This window comes from Delphinus delphis, chromosome 6 (assembly GCF_949987515.2).
Source record: "Delphinus delphis chromosome 6, mDelDel1.2, whole genome shotgun sequence".
NCBI lineage: Eukaryota > Metazoa > Chordata > Mammalia > Artiodactyla > Delphinidae > Delphinus > Delphinus delphis.
The window spans coordinates 99,635,020-99,656,488 of record NC_082688.1 but is presented as its reverse complement, the minus strand read 5'-3'; the positions used below and the strand labels follow the sequence as shown (position 1 = coordinate 99,656,488).

General features: G+C 55.5%; 1 protein-coding gene across 2 annotated transcripts in view; it reads left to right on the top strand.

The window, feature by feature from the left end:
- The window catches only part of PEBP4 (phosphatidylethanolamine binding protein 4), a 257,125-nt gene extending 253,442 nt beyond the window's left edge, over window positions 1-3,683 (top strand). For both annotated transcript variants that reach the window (XM_060015166.1, XM_060015165.1), the window contains exon 7: window positions 3,408-3,683. In XM_060015166.1, coding sequence (XP_059871149.1) covers window positions 3,408-3,559 — 152 coding nt within the window. In that variant the 3' untranslated portion in view covers window positions 3,560-3,683. The remainder of the gene's footprint in view (window positions 1-3,407) is intronic.
- The last annotated feature ends 17,786 nt before the right edge of the window (window positions 3,684-21,469 follow it).

The window sequence follows — 21,469 nt, the reverse complement described above, 5'->3', positions numbered from 1 at the left end:
AGGGTCTGAGATTTCCCTCCAGCTCAGAGCTTCTGAATTCTAGCCCAGGTGCTGTCTACCCAGCTCTCCCGAATCCTGGGGTGGCTGGGGGTTGCTAGACTGGGTGTAGCATCCCCTTCTCAGTCTCTTGGATGCCTCTTAACCCTGATAGGCCCAATGGGAGTGGTCCAGCCCGTGTGATGAGCCACTCCCAAGCAGTGGTAAGCCAGCCCCACAGATCTGGGAGGCCGGGGGTGAAGAGATGAACTGTTCAGGAGCTGTCCCAGGGCCATTCCCGAACATTCCAGCCTTGCAGTCCCCAGGACTCAAACTCAGAGGATGAGTCTCTATGAAGCCTCCCTCCCAGTTGTTGATGACAGGGGTCATTCACCCCCTCCCAGTGTCTCGTAGAGATCGGGCTCAGAACACCCACTCCCCACGGCTTTAGATGAGGTGACCTAACTTCCCCTGCTCCCCGCCTCCGGGCCCAGGTCTGGAACATCTCTAACCTCTAACATCTTCCCCATCAGTACCGGCCAGTAAGTGAGCAAATGGCCTCTGCGTATGGCTTAGCTGGATGGAAGCAGCACCCCCTAGGGTTGTGCAGGGACCCACCTGCACATCATATGCGGTAACCCTGCCCTGAAGAGCCCAGGCCTCTGTGTTCCAGCCACTGGCTCAGGAGACACCCTCCTCCTTCCTCCCTGTGGCCGGAGGCCTCCTGCCACAGAGGCCTTTGAAGTGTACTCACCACTCCTGCCCTCATCCCAGGAAGAGCCCATCCAGGGTGGGTCCAGGGTACAAGGGGAGTGGCCCGAGCACAGGCAGCAGCGCCGCCCTCTTCCTGCATGGCAGCAGACCCCTGCAGCTCAGGGACCCGGGCAGTGCCGTACAGGATGGGGCTTTCCACAGAAAGCGGCGACCGCAAAAGCCACAGCCTCCAAACTCCTCGTCTCTCCCCACACAGCCCTGAGGGCCTGACTCACCCCTCTTCCTTCTAGAACTTGCACAGGGTCAGTTCTTCTTGCCCTCTGTGGCAGGAAACGGAGGTGTAAGGAGTCACGGCCAAGCCAGGGGAGGAGGCCGCAGAGGCTAGCAGCCAGGCGGCACTTGGGCCCCGTCTCCCGAGCGATGGGGCGGGCTTGCGGAGCTGCCCAAGGACCCCAGCGTTGTTGGAAATGGGACCCGGAAGCAGCTGCAAGGCCCCCCAGGCACTCCTAGCTCAATCAAGAGAGCAGACTGCTGGGAGAGGGGAGCAAGGTCTCCCTGGGTGCAGGGGATTTCTTTCCGTCAACTTGCTCTGATCTCGTGATGAGTTTCAATTCCCTCCCTGCCACCAGGTTCCTTCCTGCCCTGCTCCGTGGGGAAGGCCCCCTTGTCCCCGTGCCCGCCATGCGCCAGTTCACCCATGACCTTTTCCCTGGTATGCAGGCACACACACACGCACATATACAAGCATGTACACACACACACGCACACGCACACACACACACACACACACGCACACGCGCACACACACACACACGCACACGCACACACACACACTTTCCCAGGGTCGTGTTACTACAATTCTTTTCCAGTCCGCTGGGTGCCCTGGGTGCAAAGGCCACAGCCAGGCGAGTACCTGCTCCCTCCTTTCTCCCTCCCTCCCTCCATCCCATTCTAGTGGAAAATCCCCAGCATTGGGTCCTACAGCCCAGCAGCAGCCCATCCCATGCAGCCCTTCCCCCAAGAGAACTCCCGAAGCACCTATTTTCTAGGCCCTCAAAGGCCCAATTTGAATGCACAACCACATTCACAATTACAGCCAGATAAGACCTGAAGGAACCCGTAGAGGTCCTCTCCCCCATCCGTGCCCCTGAGAAGCTTCCGCACCGGAACCTGGTCTTGTTTCCCAAACCCTGGGCCTCAGGCACCCTCAGCACCACCATCCCATCTGTGCACTAGGAATAAATATAGTCTCCCCTTGTGAGGATTAAGTGAATATGTGTGGAGTTCCTAGAACTGTGCCTGGCACATAGGAAGCACTATATCCGTGTTATTGCTATTATTATTATTATTATTATCATTGTTTTGTGTCTTTGGTTTAAAAATTGTCCTCTCCTTGAGACCATCTTTGAAATGCAAACAGCTGGGGGTGTGGGAGGGTGGCAGGTAGAGGGGATTTGCCTTCTTCATTGCTAAAAATGGAGGTGGGTGTAGACCAAGGACCACAGGTGGGTAGAGGGGCGGCTCAGGGAGGAATCTAGGCTGCCAGCCCCTCACTTCCTGCTCTCCGTGTGTTAGAGATTACTGTTCTCCATTGGTTCAGGCTATATCAGCCACTGTCTAGCTCTACTCCAGGCAGGCTCTACCCCTAGTACTCCCTCCAGCCAGGGAAGGCTGCTAGATTTTAGGGGAAAAAAACCCAGGGGGCGGGCAGTGATGGTGATAAATAAATAAATAAATACAGGATGTCCAATTCAATTTGCTAGTATAAGTATGGCCCAGGCAATATGTGGGACATACTTACACTAACAGAGTATTCGTTGCTCCTCTGAAATTCAAGTTGAACTGGGCAACCTGTATTTTACCTGACAACCACCCACCGAGGGTGCCTGAGGCCCAGGGTTTGGGAAACAAGAGCATGGGAACATGCCTCTGACCGCCTCCCTCAGCCTCTCCCCCGTGCCTGGGGCCTCGCTCTCCTTGCCCTGCTGCTAGGCCTGTTCACACTTGTCCCAGAAGATGCACCTCCCCCTATGCCCCTGTGTTCTCTTCCCCCGAGGAGGCCCCCTCTGACCTGGGCACCCACTGGACTTCCCCAGGGTCCAGGCCGGGAATGTCTCGCCCACACTCCGCTCCCCTCCAGGATCCAGGTCTTCAGGGCAGGGAGAAGCAGCCTGGCCCTATGCCCTGCCTCTCACCTCTGCCACAGCCAGGGAAGGAACCCTGTCGCACAAGGTCTCCTGGGACTCCGGGGGAGGTGGCCGGGCTTCTGGGGAGGAGATTGGAAGAACGGCATAGACGGTTCTGCCAAGCTCAGCCCCGGCAACTGGGCTGACCAGGTATGAAGAAAAGAAGCATTCAGGCCTCAGTCAGGAGAGCCTGCAGGAAAAGAGGGGTGGCTGGAGAAAATGGGCAGCCAACCTGACTGGGCATTTCCTTTCTGCGTACGAGTGAGAAGGCAGAGTTCTGCCAAATAAAGTCCTGGAGAAACCGACCAAAGGCCATCCCCGTTGTCCTCCAGGAAGCGTCCTTCCCAGACGCTGCTAACATCCAGAGACTGCCCCTGCAGCCAGGAGCCAGAGGGCACCCCTCAGACCGATGGCCACGGCTGCCTCCTCCTCTCTCTGCTCCCCACAGCTGGCCTCCCTCTCAGGCCCCTTCCAGCTCTGAAGTCCACGGTTCTCTCTCACTACTTCCCTGTGGTCTGTTTGTCCTTCCAGGCTCTTGGAATATGGACAGATTTCTGAGCCGCTTCCACCTGGGCGAACCTGAAGCCAGCACCCAGTTCATGACCCAGAATTACCAGGACACGCTGCATCACCAGGCTCTGGGAGGAAGCAGTGAGCCCAAGGACAAACCTGAACCGAGATAACTGCCCGCCAGACCTCAGGCTTCACGTTGCAGGTGTGTGCACAGTACTCACCGCCCGTGGTCTGTGTATAGACCCCACTCCGGGTATGAAACCCTTTCTCTTCCGAATAAAAAAAAAAAAAATGATCCAGGGCTTAATGGTTGGATGTTCTGTTTCCAAACCTGTCCTCCTTCTAAAACCAAGAGGAGGAAATCAATTGATGTTCAGCACTGGGGCCTGGGGCATTCCTGTAAATGCAAGTGGTGGGGGGGGGAAGTGGGGTGGGAAGGATGGACAGGCGGGCGGGGGGGATCTCTAGCCCTGAACGATCACTGAGGCACCGTGTGACCTTGAGCAAGTCACTTATCCTCTCTAAAATTCTGCTTCCTCAGGTGTGAAATTGAGGAAGAAGAGGCAGGGGGTGGTTGGTTTATCACCACGGTCCTTTCCAGCTCTGACATTCATTTAACAAACATTGTCAGCACCTGGTATGTGCCTGACCTCCTGCCAGGGGCTGGGGTGACATGTATGACCAGGGCAGGCCCAACAGGAGGCTTGCTTCTTGGAGCTTCCAGACTACTACAGGAGGGCAAACTTTATCAGATGACCACAAGCAAATTCCAGCAAATGTGGCAAGTGTCCTAAGGAGTAAAGGCGACGCGCTTTGTGATGGGGGGTGGGGGGTGGTAAAGCTCAAAAAGCCCTCTTCTTGGGCTTCCCTGGTGGCGCAGGGGTTAAGAATCCGCCTGCCAATACAGGGGACACGTGTTCGAGCCCTGGTCCGGGAAGATCCCACATGCCGCGGAGCAACTAAGCCCCTGCGCCACAACTACTGAGCCTGCACTCTAGAGCCCGCGAGCCACAACTACTGAAGCCCCTGCGCCTAGAGCCCGTGCCCCACAACAAGAGAAGCCACAGCAATGAGAAGCCCGCACGCAGCAACGAAGACCCAGGGCAGCCAAAAATAAATAAATAAATAATAAAAATAAATAAAAGAAGGCTGCCTGCTGACTTAAAAAACAAAAGCTCTCTTCTTCCTGAGGAAGTGATGTTTAACTTCAAGGCTGAGAAGTGGGGTAAGGGTGAATGATGAGTGGGGACAGGGGGCAAAGAGGAGAAATGACACCTCCAAGCCCCCGTGGCTGATGGGGGCAATGAAAGGCCAAAATCATGGCCACCTGGACAGATAGACAAAGACAAGAACAAGCCAGGCCTTGCAGCCATGTTCACGTTTTGGACTCTACCCTGAAAGCGCTGGGGAATTGTGGAATGATAAGTAGACTGGAGGGGAGAGGGGGCATCATCTGACTTATGCTTTTAGAAAGCTGTGAAGAAACACCTTGGTGTCTGCAAGGAAGGGATTTTCAGCGTCCTGACTGCCCCTGGACGTTCTCTGAAGGTCTCTTGGCTTTCCCACCCAAAACCCCCTTAGAGGCACCTCTCTGCCACGGTCTCATTCATAGGCTAAACTCCCCTACCCTCAACTCCAGTCCCCTCAGCCCCACCCCTGCCCCCTCAACAAGCCCCTCTGCTCAGTTTCCCTCCGAGAGTTAATTACTCCCCACCTCCTTGGCTAGAAAACAGCAAGATGGGTGACTCATGCATGCAAAGTGCCTGAGATCCCCAGATGAAAGGGGCAGGCCACACCTGGGCCCAGGGTTATTACCTTCCTAGAGGCATGCCCCGCATTAGCTGGAAGGCAAGGGGCCCAGGCCAACCCCTCAGCCCAGCCCAGCACACTCTTGACTAGTGGGAAGATTTTAGTGACGGGCATCTGAAGAACACCAGGAGGTGGGAGATGGAGTTTGTGATGGGAGGGGATTGGATGGTGCAGCCGCCCCCCTACTGCCCCACACCGATAGATTCAGCTCCCCGCCCAGGTGATGGACAGCAAGCTCTTATGCTACAGAAGGGCCTTTGATGCCAGTCCAGGCAGCAGGAGCTCCCTACTCCCTTCTACGCCACCAGGCAGGCTTGTCGGCAGAGCTACAAGAAGAAGCAAAGGCAGTGTCCCTTTGCAGTGTCATGGAAGGCAGCCCTGGAAGGGACTCTCTGAGTGTGTGTGAACCTCCCTCTCTCCGGGCCCTTCTCCCCTCAGCACCCACCCCACCGGGCCCGGAGTGTAATTGGCAGCTCCGGTCGGTGCCCAAGGCCAGCATAAATAGCAGGTCAGCTTCCTAGAGCAGCCCCAAATCGAGACACATCCTCCTCTCTTCTGCTTTTAATTCCTTGTGGCTAGCATGTTTATTTTGGGTGAGGAAAAAAAATCGGATGTTTATCCTTCGAGGAAATTATCGGCTTGCTTTCCTTCCCTTTCCCCCCCTCCTTCCTTTCTTTTCCCCTGGTGCTTTGGGCTTTTAGTTCAGCTGCCAGAGAGACCCCCACCCTCCTGGCCTCCAAACTTGAAAAAAGAACAAAACTAGCCCAGGCTCTAGGCTGAAGCCAGCCCTGTCAGACGTCCCTGGAAGCCACAGAGAAGGAGTTCCCAGTGGCCGGGAGGGGAAGCCTGGAGGCCAGGAGACCTTGGGGAAGCCCCCTTAGTCAGCTGTCTGCCTGCAGAAGGCTTTGGGCCTCGTGCCCCTTTTCTTTCGCTGCCGCCTCCAGGAAGAAACAAAATGAGCATGTAGATTGCTTCGAGACAGCTAACAAAGCAGCTAAGAAAGGGAGTGTCCGTGACCCCTTTACAGGGATGAAGAGAATTGATGGAATTATCGTCGTCATCATCATTATCGCATACCATTTGTTGAGTGCTATCTGCACACCAGGCACCGTGCCAAATGCCTGACATGTGGCATCTCAGTTAGTGCCTTCCTGCCCAGCTTTACAGCCTACCGGGGCCTTCATACATATTCTCTCATCCGATTGTCACAACTATCGAATAATGTAGGTGTCATGATTCTCATCTTATAGATGAGGAAACTGACATTCCGATAAGTTAATCTTAAGATAAGATAAGAACCTAATCCCTGTTCTGTAACTAGTAATGGTAGAATCTGGTGTTAACTCAAGCCTTCCCACTCTCAGTACTCACAGGTAAAGGGTACTCTAATTTTACTCTCTGGGTTACATAAAATAAAGGCCAGACCTTCTATTTATTCAGAAGGCAGGTAGGCCAAGAAGGAAGGCTGGAGGTTCCAAAAGAACGTAAAGGGAGTCTCCTCCACGTGTCTTCCCTGAACCGAGCTTCAGCTATTCTAGACCGAGTACAATTTGTGGGGAGGGCCAGCCCCTGGACACTCACAGCAATGGCCTGGCCCAGCTCAAGGCCATTACCACCCAACTCAACCTGCTCAAGGCAAATACCCCAACAGTTTACCACCCTCAATCCCCTCTCCCTCCCAGAACCTTACCTGTGTAATAACTGCTAAAAAAGAGATGGAAAAGGATATATAGGAAGACTTCTCAGTGATGATGATGGTGGTGGTGATGGTGATGAAGATGATGGTGGTGGTGGTGGTGGTGGTGGTGGTGATGATGAAGATGATGATGGTGGTGGTGATGGTGATGATGATGATGATGGTGGTGGTGGTGATGATGGTGGTGGTGATGGTGATGGTGGTGGTGGTGATGGTGATGGTGATGATTGTGGTGGTGATGGTGATGATCTTGGTGGTGATGGTGATGATGGTGGTGGTGGTGATGGTGATGACAATGGTGGCGGTGGTGGTGGTGGTGGTGGTAATGGTGATGATGGTGGTGCTGGTGGTTATGATGGTGGTGGTGATGATGATGGTGGTGCTGGTGGTGATGGTGAAGATGATGATGATGGTGATGATGATGATGATGGTGATGGTGATGGTGATGATGATGGTGGTGATGGTGGTAGTGATGGTGATGATGATGATGGTGGTGGTGGTGGTGATGATGATGGTGATGGTGATGATGGTGGTGGTGATGGTGATGATGATGATGGTGGTGGTGATGGTGATGATGATGGTGGCAGTGGTGGTGGTGATGGTGATGGTGATGATGGTGGTGGTGGTGATGGTGATGATGGTGGTGCTGGTGGTTATGATGGTGGTGGTGGTGGTGATGGTGGTGGTGATGGTGAAGATGATGATGATGATGGTGATGATGGTGATGGTGATGATGATGGTGGTGATGGTGGTAGTGATGGTGATGATGATGATGATGGTGGTGGTGGTGGTGATGATGGTGGTGATGATGGTGATGATGATGGTGATGGTGGGTTCAAGCGTTAGGGCTGAGCACCCATGGGATAAGAAGAAAGCTGGCTAGATACACGAGGTGGTAAATTTTTTTTAATTTATTTAAATAATTAATTTATTTTGGGCTGCATTGGGTCTTCATTGCTGCATGCGGGCTTTCTCTACTTGCAGCGAGCAGGGGGCTACTCTTTGTTGCAGAGCACGGGCTCTAGGCATGCGGGCTTCAGTAGTTGTGGCACAGGGGCTTAGTTGCTCCGTGGCATGTGGGATCCTCCCGGACCAGGGATCAAACCCGTGTCCCCTGCATTGACAGGCAGATTCTTAACCACTGCGCCACCAGGGAAGTCCCAAGAGGCGGTAAAATTTGAAAAGCACAACGTTTCTTACTTCGCACACCTAAGATCACAGAGTCTCTACCACTCGATAGCTCTTTGACTTCAGGCAACTTACTCAACTGTTCTGGACCTGTGTTTCAACTGCAAAAACAAAACAGCATAATGGGAGGGAAATGTAAATAAGTGCCTTCCTTAAAGATCTGTTGCAACGGTTAAATGAGATGGCGTGGAAGGCACCCGGCACAGTGCCTGGTGGGCAGGCTGTTCGGTACATGTGTGTTTTCCTCTCCTTCCCTGCCTGCACCTCACCTGCTCTGCTCCCCAGCTCGGCTGGAGCAAGCAGTGAGGCCGAGGGTAATGGGAGCACTCACCCTCCCCAGACAAGAGTCCTTCCCAAGAGACCCATCCAAGCATCAGCAGCCCCAGGGAAAGGGCCACCTGGCAAGGGAGCCTCTAGCCCCAGCCCAGCATGCCCCTCCCAAGCTCAGCAAAAAACTGGGTGGCTTGGATCAGGAAAGACAACCCAGTTCCCTAGCAACTAACAAGCACTTCCCTGTAAAGACAAAGACCCTTCACTCAGAATGCCCCCTTCCCCCCTCCTCTCCAGGTATCTGATCTGTTTTCAGGAGTGGGGCTCGGGGCTGCCCACTACCCCCAGGAGGTCTGAGGGCCTTTAGCCCCACCCTCCCGGCTGTCCTGATATTACCTGCAATTACCCCATAGCACCTTTCATCCTGGCACTAATTAACTTTCCCATTACCCCCGGGAGCTGCTGGGAGACACAAGAGGTGCACATACACACACACGCACACACATACACACCTGCATGCACACATACACAAATCCCCATAGTTCCCCTGCAGAGACCCTCGCTCCATTTTAGAGACCAGGAAACTAAGGTTAGAGAAAGAAGAAAATTCCTTGAGGGTTCTCATCTGCCTCCTGGGTACTTGGAAGGAGAATTAGGAGCTGAAGAGGCTGGCTTGGGGAGAGGAGGGGACAGGGTCCCTGGCAGTCCTTGGGGGATGAGGGACCAGGAAGGAGAAAAACCTTTGGAAAGGGCAGATGAAAACCATGCCAGGACTGAGGTCTTGGGTCTGAGTACCACCTTGGTAGCACCAAATGCAAGCCATCTCGCTTAACACAGAGAGGGCATTTCAGAGAGAAAAAAAAGGAAATATTTCAGTCGAAAAGTCGAAAGGAAGAGAAACAGTCAGAAAGAGAAGGAAATAGGAAAGAAGGACACGGCCAGCTGGTCTGATGTAGCTGAAAGAACCACTGACCAGGAGTCAAGACCTGATTTTAGCACCAGGGCTACCATTCACTGCTGTGTGCCCCTGGGCATGTCAGCTGCCGTCTCTGGGCCTCAGATTTCTCATCTGTAAAATAGTTTGGGATGGGTGCTCTCAGAGGCCCCCTCCAGCTGAATGTTCTACAGTTCTACATGGCTATTTGGGGGGCATGGCAGAGAAACCATTCAGGGATCCTAGCAGAGGGAGGACGGAGGGGCACATGGGCACTCAGGCACAGAGGGTAGAAATATGGCTCGAGAACCTCCTGACCCGCCCTGAATGAGGGCAGGAAACAGAAGCGCCCTCTTTATTCCTCAGGAGGTGGAGTCCGCCCCACTGGCGTAAGTCAGCTGTGCAGGAAGCAGAGGGCTCAAAGGAGAGAGGCTGAGCCTGTCAGAAGGGCAGGTGTAACGGGGCCCTAGCGCAACTTTCATTTCCAGTCTCGTGAAGTAAGCAGACAGTGGGCTCAGGGGGCTTCCTTTAGGGCCTGGGCAGCAGAGCGAGCCTAGGTAGTGCCCGAAAGGAGTCCAAACACCTCCACCCACACCCACGCTCACACACAGCCACACAAACTCAGACATCCCGTGCTCACACTCACATACTCACACACTTGCGCGTTCACTCACACACACACAGACACAGCTGGACGTGTATACTCAAGCCACCACAAAGGCAATAGATTCTTTCTCTCCTTGCTGTGGCTGTGAAGCCAGCGCCCAGTCAGCCCTTCCCCAGTATTGATGGAGGCTCAGCTGAGTGCTAAGAATTGAAAGGGCTACAAAAGAGACCTAGAAGTTCTTTACTCACCCCCACCTCCCCGGGGAGGAAGCTGAATTCGCCCATGAGAACGCTGGTCACCCCTGTCCAGAGCTCGCCTGGCTTCCTTCCCCCATACCCCGAGAACCAGACCCTGCCAGTCCACACGTATACAAACGTGTGCACGCACACTTACACACACCTCTACTATACGTATCCTGCACACATACTGTAAATACACCAGCCCACACAAAATCACACGGTGTACGCACCCGCTAGACACTGCAGGGTTTCACCTCTGCCAGGCTCTTTCTAGACATCCATGCAAGCTGCATGGGTGTGCGTTGTCCAGCCCAGGCAGTGGCAAACGTCGGATTTGCATGCACACACAGTGTCCACGGATGCACGCCCACTTCATTCACAACCCACAGCACACCGGCCTGCCAGTGACACGGGCACACCATCCTTTCGATTAAACTGAGGACCAGACCAGTCCTAACCCCACAACTCTCACTTTGCAGACTCCTGATGCAGCAAGTGGATTTGTGGCGGCGGCAGTGGAGGTTGTGTGTGTGTGTGTGTGTGTGTGTGTGTGTGTGTACGTGCGTGCGCGTGTGCGCAGTACATGCAGTTTGGGGAGTGTTGGAGAGGGTTGAGGAGGAGGTTCTGGCAGAGGATGGGAAGCAGGCCTTCCCCTGAAGTCCACAAGGAAGGCACTCAGACACACCCTCCTCCCAGCAGCCCTACCTCTGGGCTCTCGCCTGCTGCCAGGCCAGGGAAAGGAGAAGCTAAAAATGTGGCCAGTCTGACTTGCTAAATTGGTCTTCGGTGGAGAAGGGGAAACGCGTCAGTTCCCTGGGGAAGTGGCCGAGCCCAGGGTGGCCACAGGCCCCTGGGCTTCTACTCCGATGGAAAAAAAAGTTGCTCAAATAGATCTGACGCTTTGTTTTCGAACCCAAAATACCCTGTGGCGGCTGCCGGAAGTGTGACCGCGGGAGGGAAGTGGGGCAAGAGGGAAGGTTAGCTCGAGTTTCCACTGCAGCAACTTTTTCTTTCATTTGGGGTCTAGAAAGCTCTCCTGCCCATCCAGGAGAGGGTTTGTGTGAGAGGCAGTGCAGCTCTGGGATTCGGGGCTGGGGTAGCCACAGCCACAGTCACCCTTGGCCCACTGACACCTCCTCCCCAGAGGCCTCTGAAGAGTCCTCAGGCACTGTCAGAGTTTTCTCTCAGGCCACCTGGTGGCAGGCAGGAAAGCCTGTCTAAGGAAGAGGGGCTGTTCCAGGGGCAAGGGGCCAAGTCACAGGTGACTTTGCCTTCAGAGGCCCGACTTTCCTTAGTGAATTGTGATGTAATTTTTTTGACAAAGATCTTATTTACATAAAAATTTTCAAAGAGCATCCAATAAATTAGCTGGACTAACAGCACAGACCCACATCTTCTGATTCAGTACTTTAGTCAGTGGCACTAACGCTAGCTCCAAACGCAAGGATCGGGGAAGAATGACTACATACAACAGGATCTCAACGTGCACATCCCATCACTCTCTCTCCCCTTATCCTCATTTCTTTTTTCTCATATCACTTACCACCACCTCGTAGGTATCTTCTTATTGCCCACCCTCACCCCGAACCCTCATTAGGTCTTGAGTCTCCCCACAGGCTCTTTTTGTCACAGCTGTATTTCCAGTGCCAGACACACAGTAGGTGCGCAAGTGATAACTGTCAAATGTTAAAGACGATCAGGTGCAGGGGCAGTCAGCAAACAGTCCTCTTGCCTCATGAGGACTTGTTAATTCAAAACTGCTGAGTCCTGCGATACCCCAGACATTCGCACTAGGTGGGGATGGGGTGGGTTGAGAGGAGGCCGTATCGTGGGAATACGATGCAAAATCAGAAGTGGCTCCTGCCCTTCTAGAACTTGGGGCAGGAGGATGGGAGGCAGGCATCCATCAAAGGATTACACAGATAAATGTAAAAAGGTAGGTAGGACCACGGCAAACTAGGAGTGGTGTTTGGTACATCACCTGGACCAGGGGTATGAGAGGAAAGCCTTTTCTGGTTGGGTGGCGACTGAACTGAAGGAAGAATGCCCTCAGGGACATCGTGGTCCAGAGAAAAGTCACGCTAGATGCAGGATGGTGTTGGGGCCGCGCAGATGGTTCGAACTGGTGGCCGGGGAGGCGGAGCGGCGCCGCCCGCAGCCTGGGGCCTGCGGACCCCGGCTGCAGTTAGAGGCGGCTGCGCGCCCTCGGTCCCTGGGTGATATTTACGGACTCTTAAATGACGGCAGGGTAATCACCTTAATGAAAAACTCCCTCAGGGCGATGAGGAAACCGGGAGGCATTTCGGAGGCGACGGTGACTCAGGCTGAGTATGCCGCGCGCGGCCTGGCCACTGGACACGAAGGACTAGCGAGTCCCCTCCCCTGCTCCGCGCGCCCCTCCAGCGCCGCCCCCGGAGGGCGGGGAGCCGAGGCCCCGGCAGGCTCTCCGTCGGCCAAGCCACGGGCAAAACCGATCGCCCACTGCCACGGTCGCCAGGCCCGCGGCTGAGACTCCTTTCTCTGCTCCGGTGCGGGTCTCCGGCGCCCCCTCCCCACTCACGACCTCGGCTCTCCAGCTGCCTGGCTTTGGGAGGGGGCTGCGCTCTGGAGTGCTCACGGCACCCCTGCAGACGCCGGGCTCTGCTGGCCTTTGCATCCACTCTCCTAACGGCCCTTCCTCCGCCAGTGCCTCAGTTTCCCCAACTGAGCACCAACAGCTCAAGATTCTCCACACCACCTCCACCCTGCCCCCGGGTGGCGGGAGTATTAATTACAGCTTGTTCCTGGCTTTGAAGATGAAAAATGCCAAGGATCATTGCCACTCAATGAACGGGGCTATTACCACTTAAGTTTATGCCTGATGAATCCTACCCCACCCCCAATTTGGGGTCCATGTTGCCTTGGACTCCCCGAGTCCTGCTTTCTCCTGGAGCTCACACCTGGAGTTAGCCCCTTTCCTGCTCCTGCGTCCCGAACCGGACCTGGTAGAGCGTCTGGCACATTCATTCTCCCACAAATATTGATGGATCACCCACTATCCCCTCCACAAGACAGGTTCTAGCTGGGGATACAGCAGTGCAGGTCCAGACCCAGGCCATTGCCTTCCTGGAGCCTACATTCTAGTAGATGCCCAAATGTCTGCTGGCATCTTGCAGATCCAGCCTCAGTGCTATCTCCCTTCTCTCCCTCTAGGATTCCTCACTCATCCACAAGCAAGCCATAATCAGGCCAGAGAAGTCCTGGAAGGACAGTGCTAATGGGCTCTAGGTAGTTTCAGAGATGAAAATAAATAAATAAATAAATAAATTTAACGTGAAAATGAGGGGGGAAAGCACAGCTCCTTACACTGAATACCTCCTGCCCTGTCTCCCCCTTCCCTCTCCTCTTCATACCTCCCCTCCTCACTTATGGGTCTTAGCCCATCCTCAAGGCCTCGATCAACACCACCCCTCCCAATCAGGCTTTCGCCTGTCCCTGAACATGTCCTCTTGCAAGTCCTTCCCCCTCTGAACTTCCTGCCTGCACTTGCTTTCAGAACCGATCATGTCTTGTGTGTGATGGCTTCTACCTCAGCCTCATTCCTCACTTCCCTTTAAATCACCTGCCCCCTGACAGACCGCAGGATCCCAACCTCAAGTCTGATTCCCTCCACAGGAAGTGCACCCTGGATGTTTGTCTCATTGAAACAAGAGAGCTAAGTCCCAGACCCAGGAGCCTCCCCCTCCACCCCAGTGGGGAATGAATTTTGGTGGACAAGGGGCCCCCCCATCCTGTATAGTGGGCGCTGGGTGGTAGAAATGCAAGGACAAAGTGGGAAGGTCGCAGTCTATCTTGCGCCCCTCAAATCAGCCATGTTTCAGAATTACCCATGTGGACCCTTGGATCAACAGCCTCTTATGGAGCACCTGCTGGGGACAGGCAGTGGGAGTGCTGGGAAGACTGAGGAATAAGGCTCCCTGTCCCTGTCCCCAGGGAGCTCGGATACCATCTCTTGTCATCCAGTAACTTTCTTGACGATTTGGGGCCAAATAATTCTGAATAGCCCAAATAATTCTGCAAAAAGAGAAAGAAGGAGGGAGAGAGAGAAATCTATCATGTCCCTTCTCCTTTGCCCATCTGCCCTGAGCCCTGGCAGAAAAGCTCATGCCATCAGTCAGGCTGATGGGCAGACTTCCATTGGGTTCCAGCTGGCCTGTATTGTTCAGCCCTCAGAGTGATGGGATGGGCCAAGGGCAGTGTTTTTAGTTCTTTACTCCAGTGGCTGCAAAGAGTCTCATTTTCTAGCAGAGCTATGGCACGACAAAAGCCAGGAAGCCCTGCCTAGGCCATCTGGTGAAAGAGGATGCTGACAGCACTGAGGACCTCGAATTAGGGGCCCCAAAGAGTCATTAACTGCTTTTCCCCACATCCCAGGTCTTTGGACTGCATAGAACAGCAAAGAAGAAGCCAAAGGTCGGCCCCCAACTGCTCACCTTGGTGGACGAGGCGAAGGGCCCACTTGTTTTAGGCTGAGGAGGGTCCTGAGACTGGGAGCTAAGAGACACAAGATCTAGAGACCACAGCTCTCTCTGACTCCCCAAAGGTTTTCCTTCCAGGGCAGGGAGGAGAGGAACCTGCCAGCCTCTTGGATCCTCGACCTGTCCCATGGGTGAAGCCTGTAGCCAGCAGGAGGCTGGCTGCGTGGGGAGCAGTGGGGGGAAATCCGCTCTCCTCTCTGCTCTCACCTCTCTCTCCCTCCTTTTCTCTCTCTCACTCCCTCTTTGCTCCCCCTGACTGCCTCCCCAACGGCCCCCCCCACTCACACCTTTTCTGGTTCATTTCAGATGACAAAGTTCCTCTTTCCAAAAAGCCTCGTCCCCCAAGAGTTTTCTCTGCAGAGACACCATCCCTCCCAGCTGAGAAGGGGCTGTCCCACAGTGGGCCCCAGGGGCCATGACAGGCCCCCTGAGCACATGACTCCACTTACCCTCCAGGCACCGCTGAACTAAGACAGCAAAGTTCCCATTACAAGCCCTCATGCCCTGACCCATCCCTTCTCCTCCTCAAGGGTCCCAGGAGCCCAAACTTGACTGGGAACACTAACACGTCTTCTCCCAACCTTTTCCGCAATAGAATCCAAAATTCATGGATCAAAGGAGCTGGGAGGAATTTAGTGGTAGGTTATCTACTCCAGCCCCACCAGAAGCCCAGGAACCAGAGGGTGGCCCAAAGTTACACAGATAATTAATGGTGGAACCCAGAAGTCCTGATTCCCAGGCCAGGGCCTGTTCTTCCCATTTACCCATACAGCACACTTTTTCCAAGTCTTGCCTTCTATCTAAGACCTGCCTTCTCTCCCTGCCCCAGCCCAGACCAGCCCAGCCCTGAACTCTCAAACTCTGGACCCCCATGGCAGTTACTCACTGCCTTGGACTTGTGTCTGAGGAGGGGTCTCCACCTCACCGGCCAGCAAACGTCACTTTGTAACAAGACTTTCTCCCTTTGGTCACCAGGTTCTCCCTGAAATTGCTTGAAGAGTAATCCAAAACACCCGGATTCAACATGATTCTAATGAGTTCGTTGGAATGTAGGCACAAGCAGATGTTTCAAATGGAAGTGTGTGGCTGGCTTGGCGAGGAGCCTGTGACCTCTGTGACAACCTAGGGCAGTGGGACCTTTGCTCAGAGTGGCACAGATGTTACTCCACCTACCGAGAGCCCTGGCAGAAATGCTGCTCCTCCCTGACGTCCCTGTGAGCTGTACCCCCTCCCCTCCCCTGGGCAGGGGCTCCTCCCCTACCTTGCATGCTGGGTCCCAGGGGTGCTGGGAAGCAGGTCCAGCTAGTCTTTCTTCTATTCATTGCCTTCTGCACAGTTTTTATACCTCTCCTTCCTCTTACCCACACCTGCCATCTCCTTTCTTTTCCCTGACAGCCAGAATGGGGACAAAGGCTGAAATTAAGAGCTGCAGCTTTGGAGTCACAAGGTCGTGAGTTTAAATCTCAGCTCAGCCACTTCCTGGCCAAGGGTCCTCCAACTAACTACTCAGGCTCTTTCCAACACCTTAGATCTTTCATTTAAAACAAACAAACATGGCTGCCCTAGTGGCGCAGTGGTTAAAAGTCCGCCTCCCAATGCGGGGGACACGGGTTCAAGCCCTGGTCCGGGAAGATCCCACATGCCGCGGAGCAACTAAGCCCGTGCGCCACAACTACTGAGCCTGCGCTCTAGAGCCCGCGAGCCACAACTACTGAGCCCTCGTGCCACATCTACTGACGTCCGCACACCAAGAGCCTGTGCTCCGCAAAAAGAGAAGCCACCGCAGTGAGAAGCCCGCGCACCGCAGCTCACCTCAGCAAGAGAAAGCCCGTGCGCAGCAACAAAGACCCAACACAGCCAAAAATAAATAAATAAATTTTTAAAAATTTTTAAAAATTAAAAAAAAAAACGATTGGGGGGCAGCCCTAAAAGCTTCCTCACAGGATTGTTGTAAAAAATGAGGAAGATATATCGCCACAGGCCCCAATCTTTTGTGGATCCAGAAGGTCAGCAAGCCCGAAGCCTCCAGCAGTCCCCAAACAATGCTCTTAACTGGGACCACCCCCCCCAAAGTTGTCGCGGCTGTCAAGTTCCTTCCGCTAGCTTCTAGGCCAAACCCACCTCACCTCAGAGTTGTCTGTCATTACCGAAGGAATGGCAATGACCTCTAGAATGCCAGGGAGAGCTGGCCAGAGAGATTCCACCAACGACCTGTCCGTCTCCTGTGGGACACCCAGAATGGAAAGCAACTGAAAGCCCTTGAGGGAGCTATCATTCAGGAGCAATCCCACCAGGGTGGGCCCTCTACATGGGTGCTTGGTGTGACTTGAGGAACCCCAGATGCTCTCTGCACCCCAAAACTCCTACTCCTTGTCACTGGGCCTCACATCCCACCATTAGACCTCAGCCCACCAGCATATATGAGTTCCTACCATTTTCCAGGCACCATGCTTAATGGTAGGCTTAATTCCTTTAGGTTATATATGACCCTCTTCTAAGCATTTTCTGTTAGAAAGGCAAATACCCGCTGAGATGGGTAATGCATTAAGTCGCCAGCACCCCAGTTTGAACTAATTGGGGGCTTCTTGCTTGTAAGACAGCAGAGAAGGACTGGATATCTTTAGCAAAAGGGAGCTCAAGTTCAGAGGGCAGAGGTGACTACAGAGCAAGACAGAGCACCAACCTGGTCTTTTTCTGTGGTGGGTTTGTAGGGCACGTCCCCTCCTTCCTCTACCCTTTCACCAAGACAAACATACCCATTGCCCCCAGAGGTAAGCAGCGGGGGCTGGGCAGCCTTGGCTCTGCTGCAGAGGGGCGGGGCCTGCCCTTCACCATCTCCAGGGTAAGGACGCCCTGAACCAGTGCCTACTCACTCTCCAACAAGTCCAGGGCCTGCAGTTCAGGTAATCTCACCCGAGCCCACCAGTAAAAGTGAGACCTCACCCTCAGCCCCTGTTCAGGAGGGAGAGAGGAAAGAAAGAGGGAGGGAAGGAAAAAAGCTTTTTTCTATGCTGAATTCAAGACTTGGCCAGCAGAAGGGAGAATGCTGTTAGTCTGCAAGGGGCCACTCCAAACCCCCCACCCCTACTCTATACCCAGGGTTGTCCCCACCCGCCACGGAACCCTGGCCTCCATCTGCCACCATCATCCAGGTTGACAGGGGACACCTGTGCGGGCTGCAACCCGACCAGCAACCAGGCAGTGAGAACCTATGCTTGTAGAGGCAGGCCTTCCCCAGCATGGCTCCTTCCAGGGCAGAGGAGGGGAGGAAGGGCACCTGAGTCCCCCACCCCACCTTGGAGCCATAGCCACCCCCCATAAAAAGTCTAGAAGGATGCTCCAGAGTGTTAAAGAGCAACTGAGTGACTTCTTGGTTTCCTACTTTATGCCACCACCAGCTATTGAGGGCCCTCTGCTCTCACACAGTGGGGACAATTCCTTCACCATCTCTGCGATGACATAGTGCCCAGCAGGTACCCGGCACACAAATAGGACTTCCTGTATATGATCACACTGATGTGGATGCAGTGTCATACCTGGCCCTTTTTACTCCCTGTACCAACCGCACTCACTCCTAAGACACACAAGGGGAAAGGGCTTTTCAGTCACATGGTAGGGTTGGGGAAAATATAGTTTACCAATAATGATTGCCATTTACTGAGTGCTGGCTAGGGGTCCGGCAAAAGTACTCCATGAGGATTATCAAAGGGATAGGTACTATTATTATCCCAATTTACAGACAAGAAAACTGAGGCCAAGAAAGAGATTCAGACATTTGCCAACATCACACTGAAGTTTGAATGAATATTGTTTGAATTGAAGGCTCCCGTTCTAGGTCATGGACAAGTAGGAAGGAGGGGGCAGACATCTTGCCCAAAAAGACTCCTATCCATTCTCACCAACAGGCATAAAGGCTTGGAGCAGGCCTGCAAAACCCTGCTACTTGTTCTGCTTGGATGCAACAGGTCCAGCTCTCCTAAAAGTGTTTGCAGGTCATCTCTGGAATGGCTACACTCCTCCATGGTCTTTGGGGCCCTGGAAGCTTTCAAGGATCCGAAATGCTCCCACTGCCTCTGCCTTTCCTAATGTAGGCCCCTATCAAACAGGACTGGGGCTTGCAGCTCCTCAATCTCCTCCTCTCCGGGAAGAGGTCTCAACAGGTGGGAGGGGGGTGCATCACGGTAGGGTCCTCCAGAGTTGAGCTGGGCGGCCGGGAGGGCTCTCACTTCCTCCCCGCCACCCCCGCAGGCTGAGCTGTGCCTCGCGCTGGGAAACATGGGCACTGCAGTCACTACTGGGGCCTGCGGCTCGCCTAAAGGCCGCGGACCTCGCGGCGTCTCTTGGTCCTGGGCCGGAACCCGCAGAGACCCTCCGGGTGCACTCGCAGCAGGAAGCGCCGCGGAGAGCCCAGGACTGGGACTGGAGCGGCCGAAGCTCTCTGGTGGTCGCGGCTCCCCGCCTCTCCCCGCCTCCCCCCAGCTGCCAAGCTCCAAGGCCAGAGGCCGGAGCCGCTGGCTAATTTTTCACGCCCCCCAGACCGCCTCCCTAGGTGACGCTACAGCCTGTGCGGTTCCTTTAAAGGCTGCGGGTTCCGTTCTTCTTTCCTTTTCCACTGGATGCCAAAATATGCAAATCCGGGGACCGGAATCAGCAGCCAAATAGAGAAGGAGAAGGGGCGCGGCCGGCGCGTCACCGGATCCGCTCCTTGTATGGCTCTTCCCGGCTTGGCCCGCCGCCCCGCGACCCTCCCTGCAGCCGCCAGGGCCCCTCCCGCGCCCAGCCTGGCTCACACTGCCGCCCACGCCCCCGGGCCGGCCAATCGCCCCCCCTTGGGAGGGAGCCGGGGGCGGGAGGCGCTGCATGCCCTGATTCCGGCCGGAGCTGGGGACCGCTGCAGAGCGCTCCCTCCCCGCGCCGCGCGGGCGGAGGAGAGCCCAGGGGCGCAGAGCCTCCCCGGTATAGGTGTGGGTAGCCTGGCGGGAGCGGCAGCAGGGGCGGGGGAGAGGGGGCCCGCGGCGGCGGGAATCCCTCCTTTCCTAAGAACCAGAGGAGATCCGGGGGAGGCCGGGCCCTCCCACCCCTAGTTCTCCACCGAGTGAAGTGGAGGAGAGGAGAGAGAGGTTGTCATCCACCCCCACGACGATGTGCAGCTCGGGAGTTCCTCCCACACGTCCCCGGCCCGCGTGGCCCTCCCACGGAGTGAGGCCCGGGGATCCTCTCCTCCTCCTTGTCAATACTCCCACTCCCCCTGAGAAATGCATGTTCCCCCAACCCCGACTCCCCAGCGAGGAACGCGGGATCCACCGCGCCCACACGGCCAACGAGGAGGGACTCCTCCCACGCTGAGCCGGTGTGATCCGGGGTCGCTTCCCCACGCTCCCCTCCTCTCCTTTCCCTCTCCCGCGGCCCGGCCGCGCGCGCTCCGAAAACAGGCCTCGGGGAACATAGCCGCCCCCGGGATCTGCTGCCTCTCTGGGAGGTGACAGCGCTCGGGGTCGGCAAACAGGCAGCCCTTGACTGCAGGGCGCCGGCAGTCAGCAATGGGGACAGCCCTGTGGAAGGCGAGGGGGAGGGTAGAGAGCAGGGGAGGTCGCCGTGGTGGCTCAGAGACTGTGGTTCGGCAGGCTGCTGCCGCAACTCAGTGGCGGGCCCTTCGCAGGCAGCAGTAGACAGCGACTGCGCCTGGGCCTGCTGGGCCCTCCTGCCATCCCGTGGCCAAAGGGGTGCTTTGGAACCATTAGGGAATTTATGGAGGGTTTGGTGCACGTGTTCCCTATCCCCTCAACTTCATTCCTTCTCCTTCACCACCAAAACTGCACATCCTCGACCCCCAAGGTGAGGAGTTCTCGCCTCCCGCGCAGCCGCTATGCAGCTACGAAATCTCCCAGCCACTGCGCTCAGCCGGGTGTCAGCACAGGGTCAGGGGCCCAGGGAGCAGCAGGGCTGTGGGCGGCGCATCGGAGGGAGGGCGGCACAAAAGTTCCCGGGATACTGGACCAGAGATCCCTGACCCGCTGGAATCCTCCTCAGAGGGACTTTGTCCCAGTGCCAGGCAGGATCCTGTACGCGAGAAGAGCGGCCGGGGCAGGGTCGGAGCGCACACCTTCCGGGTTCCCCAGAAGTTCCCAGGCTGCAAAGGGACCCCGCCGAGTGTTTTCAATTCTCTTTCTTCCTGCTGGGGGGCTGTTAGAGGCCACTTGCGAACGACCCCACCCCACGGCGCCCTGTCCTACAAGCGCGCTCTCCTAGTGCAGACATCAAATAAACACACAGGCGATTATTGCTCTTTCACCCCCGCGCTGCGTGCTTTACGCCGCACGTTCAGTTACACCCCTCTTTCCTCTCTCCTCTCGAATTTTCTTTCCTTCTTCTCTTCTATTTCTCTCTTTCTCTCTCTCTTTTTTTTAAGATCCGCGAGCGGTGCGGGCGCCGCACGTTGGCTGCGGCCCGCTTCCTGCTTTCTAATGTTCCATTGTGAGGAGCTTCCATTGTGACGTCGCGCCCCTTCGGCTGGGCTTTGTCTGTCCATATATGGGCAGCTACGTCACGGAGCTTTCCCGGGGCTCAGATAAATAGGCTGGTGGAGTTCCCTGGCTGGGAGCTTTTGGGCAGCAGTGAGCTTGCTAGGAAGCTGCGGGGCTGGTGGTGGTGGTAGCAGCGGCAGCAGCAGCGGCAGAGGCGGCGGCGGCGGCAGTGGCGGCGGTGGCGGCGGTGGCGGTGGCGGATCGGGGGGCGGGGGGGCCGCGGGCGCGCGTCTGTTTGTGTTATCAATACTGAGGCCGCGTGCGACCCCCTTGGGCCGAGATCCCCCCCCGGCCCA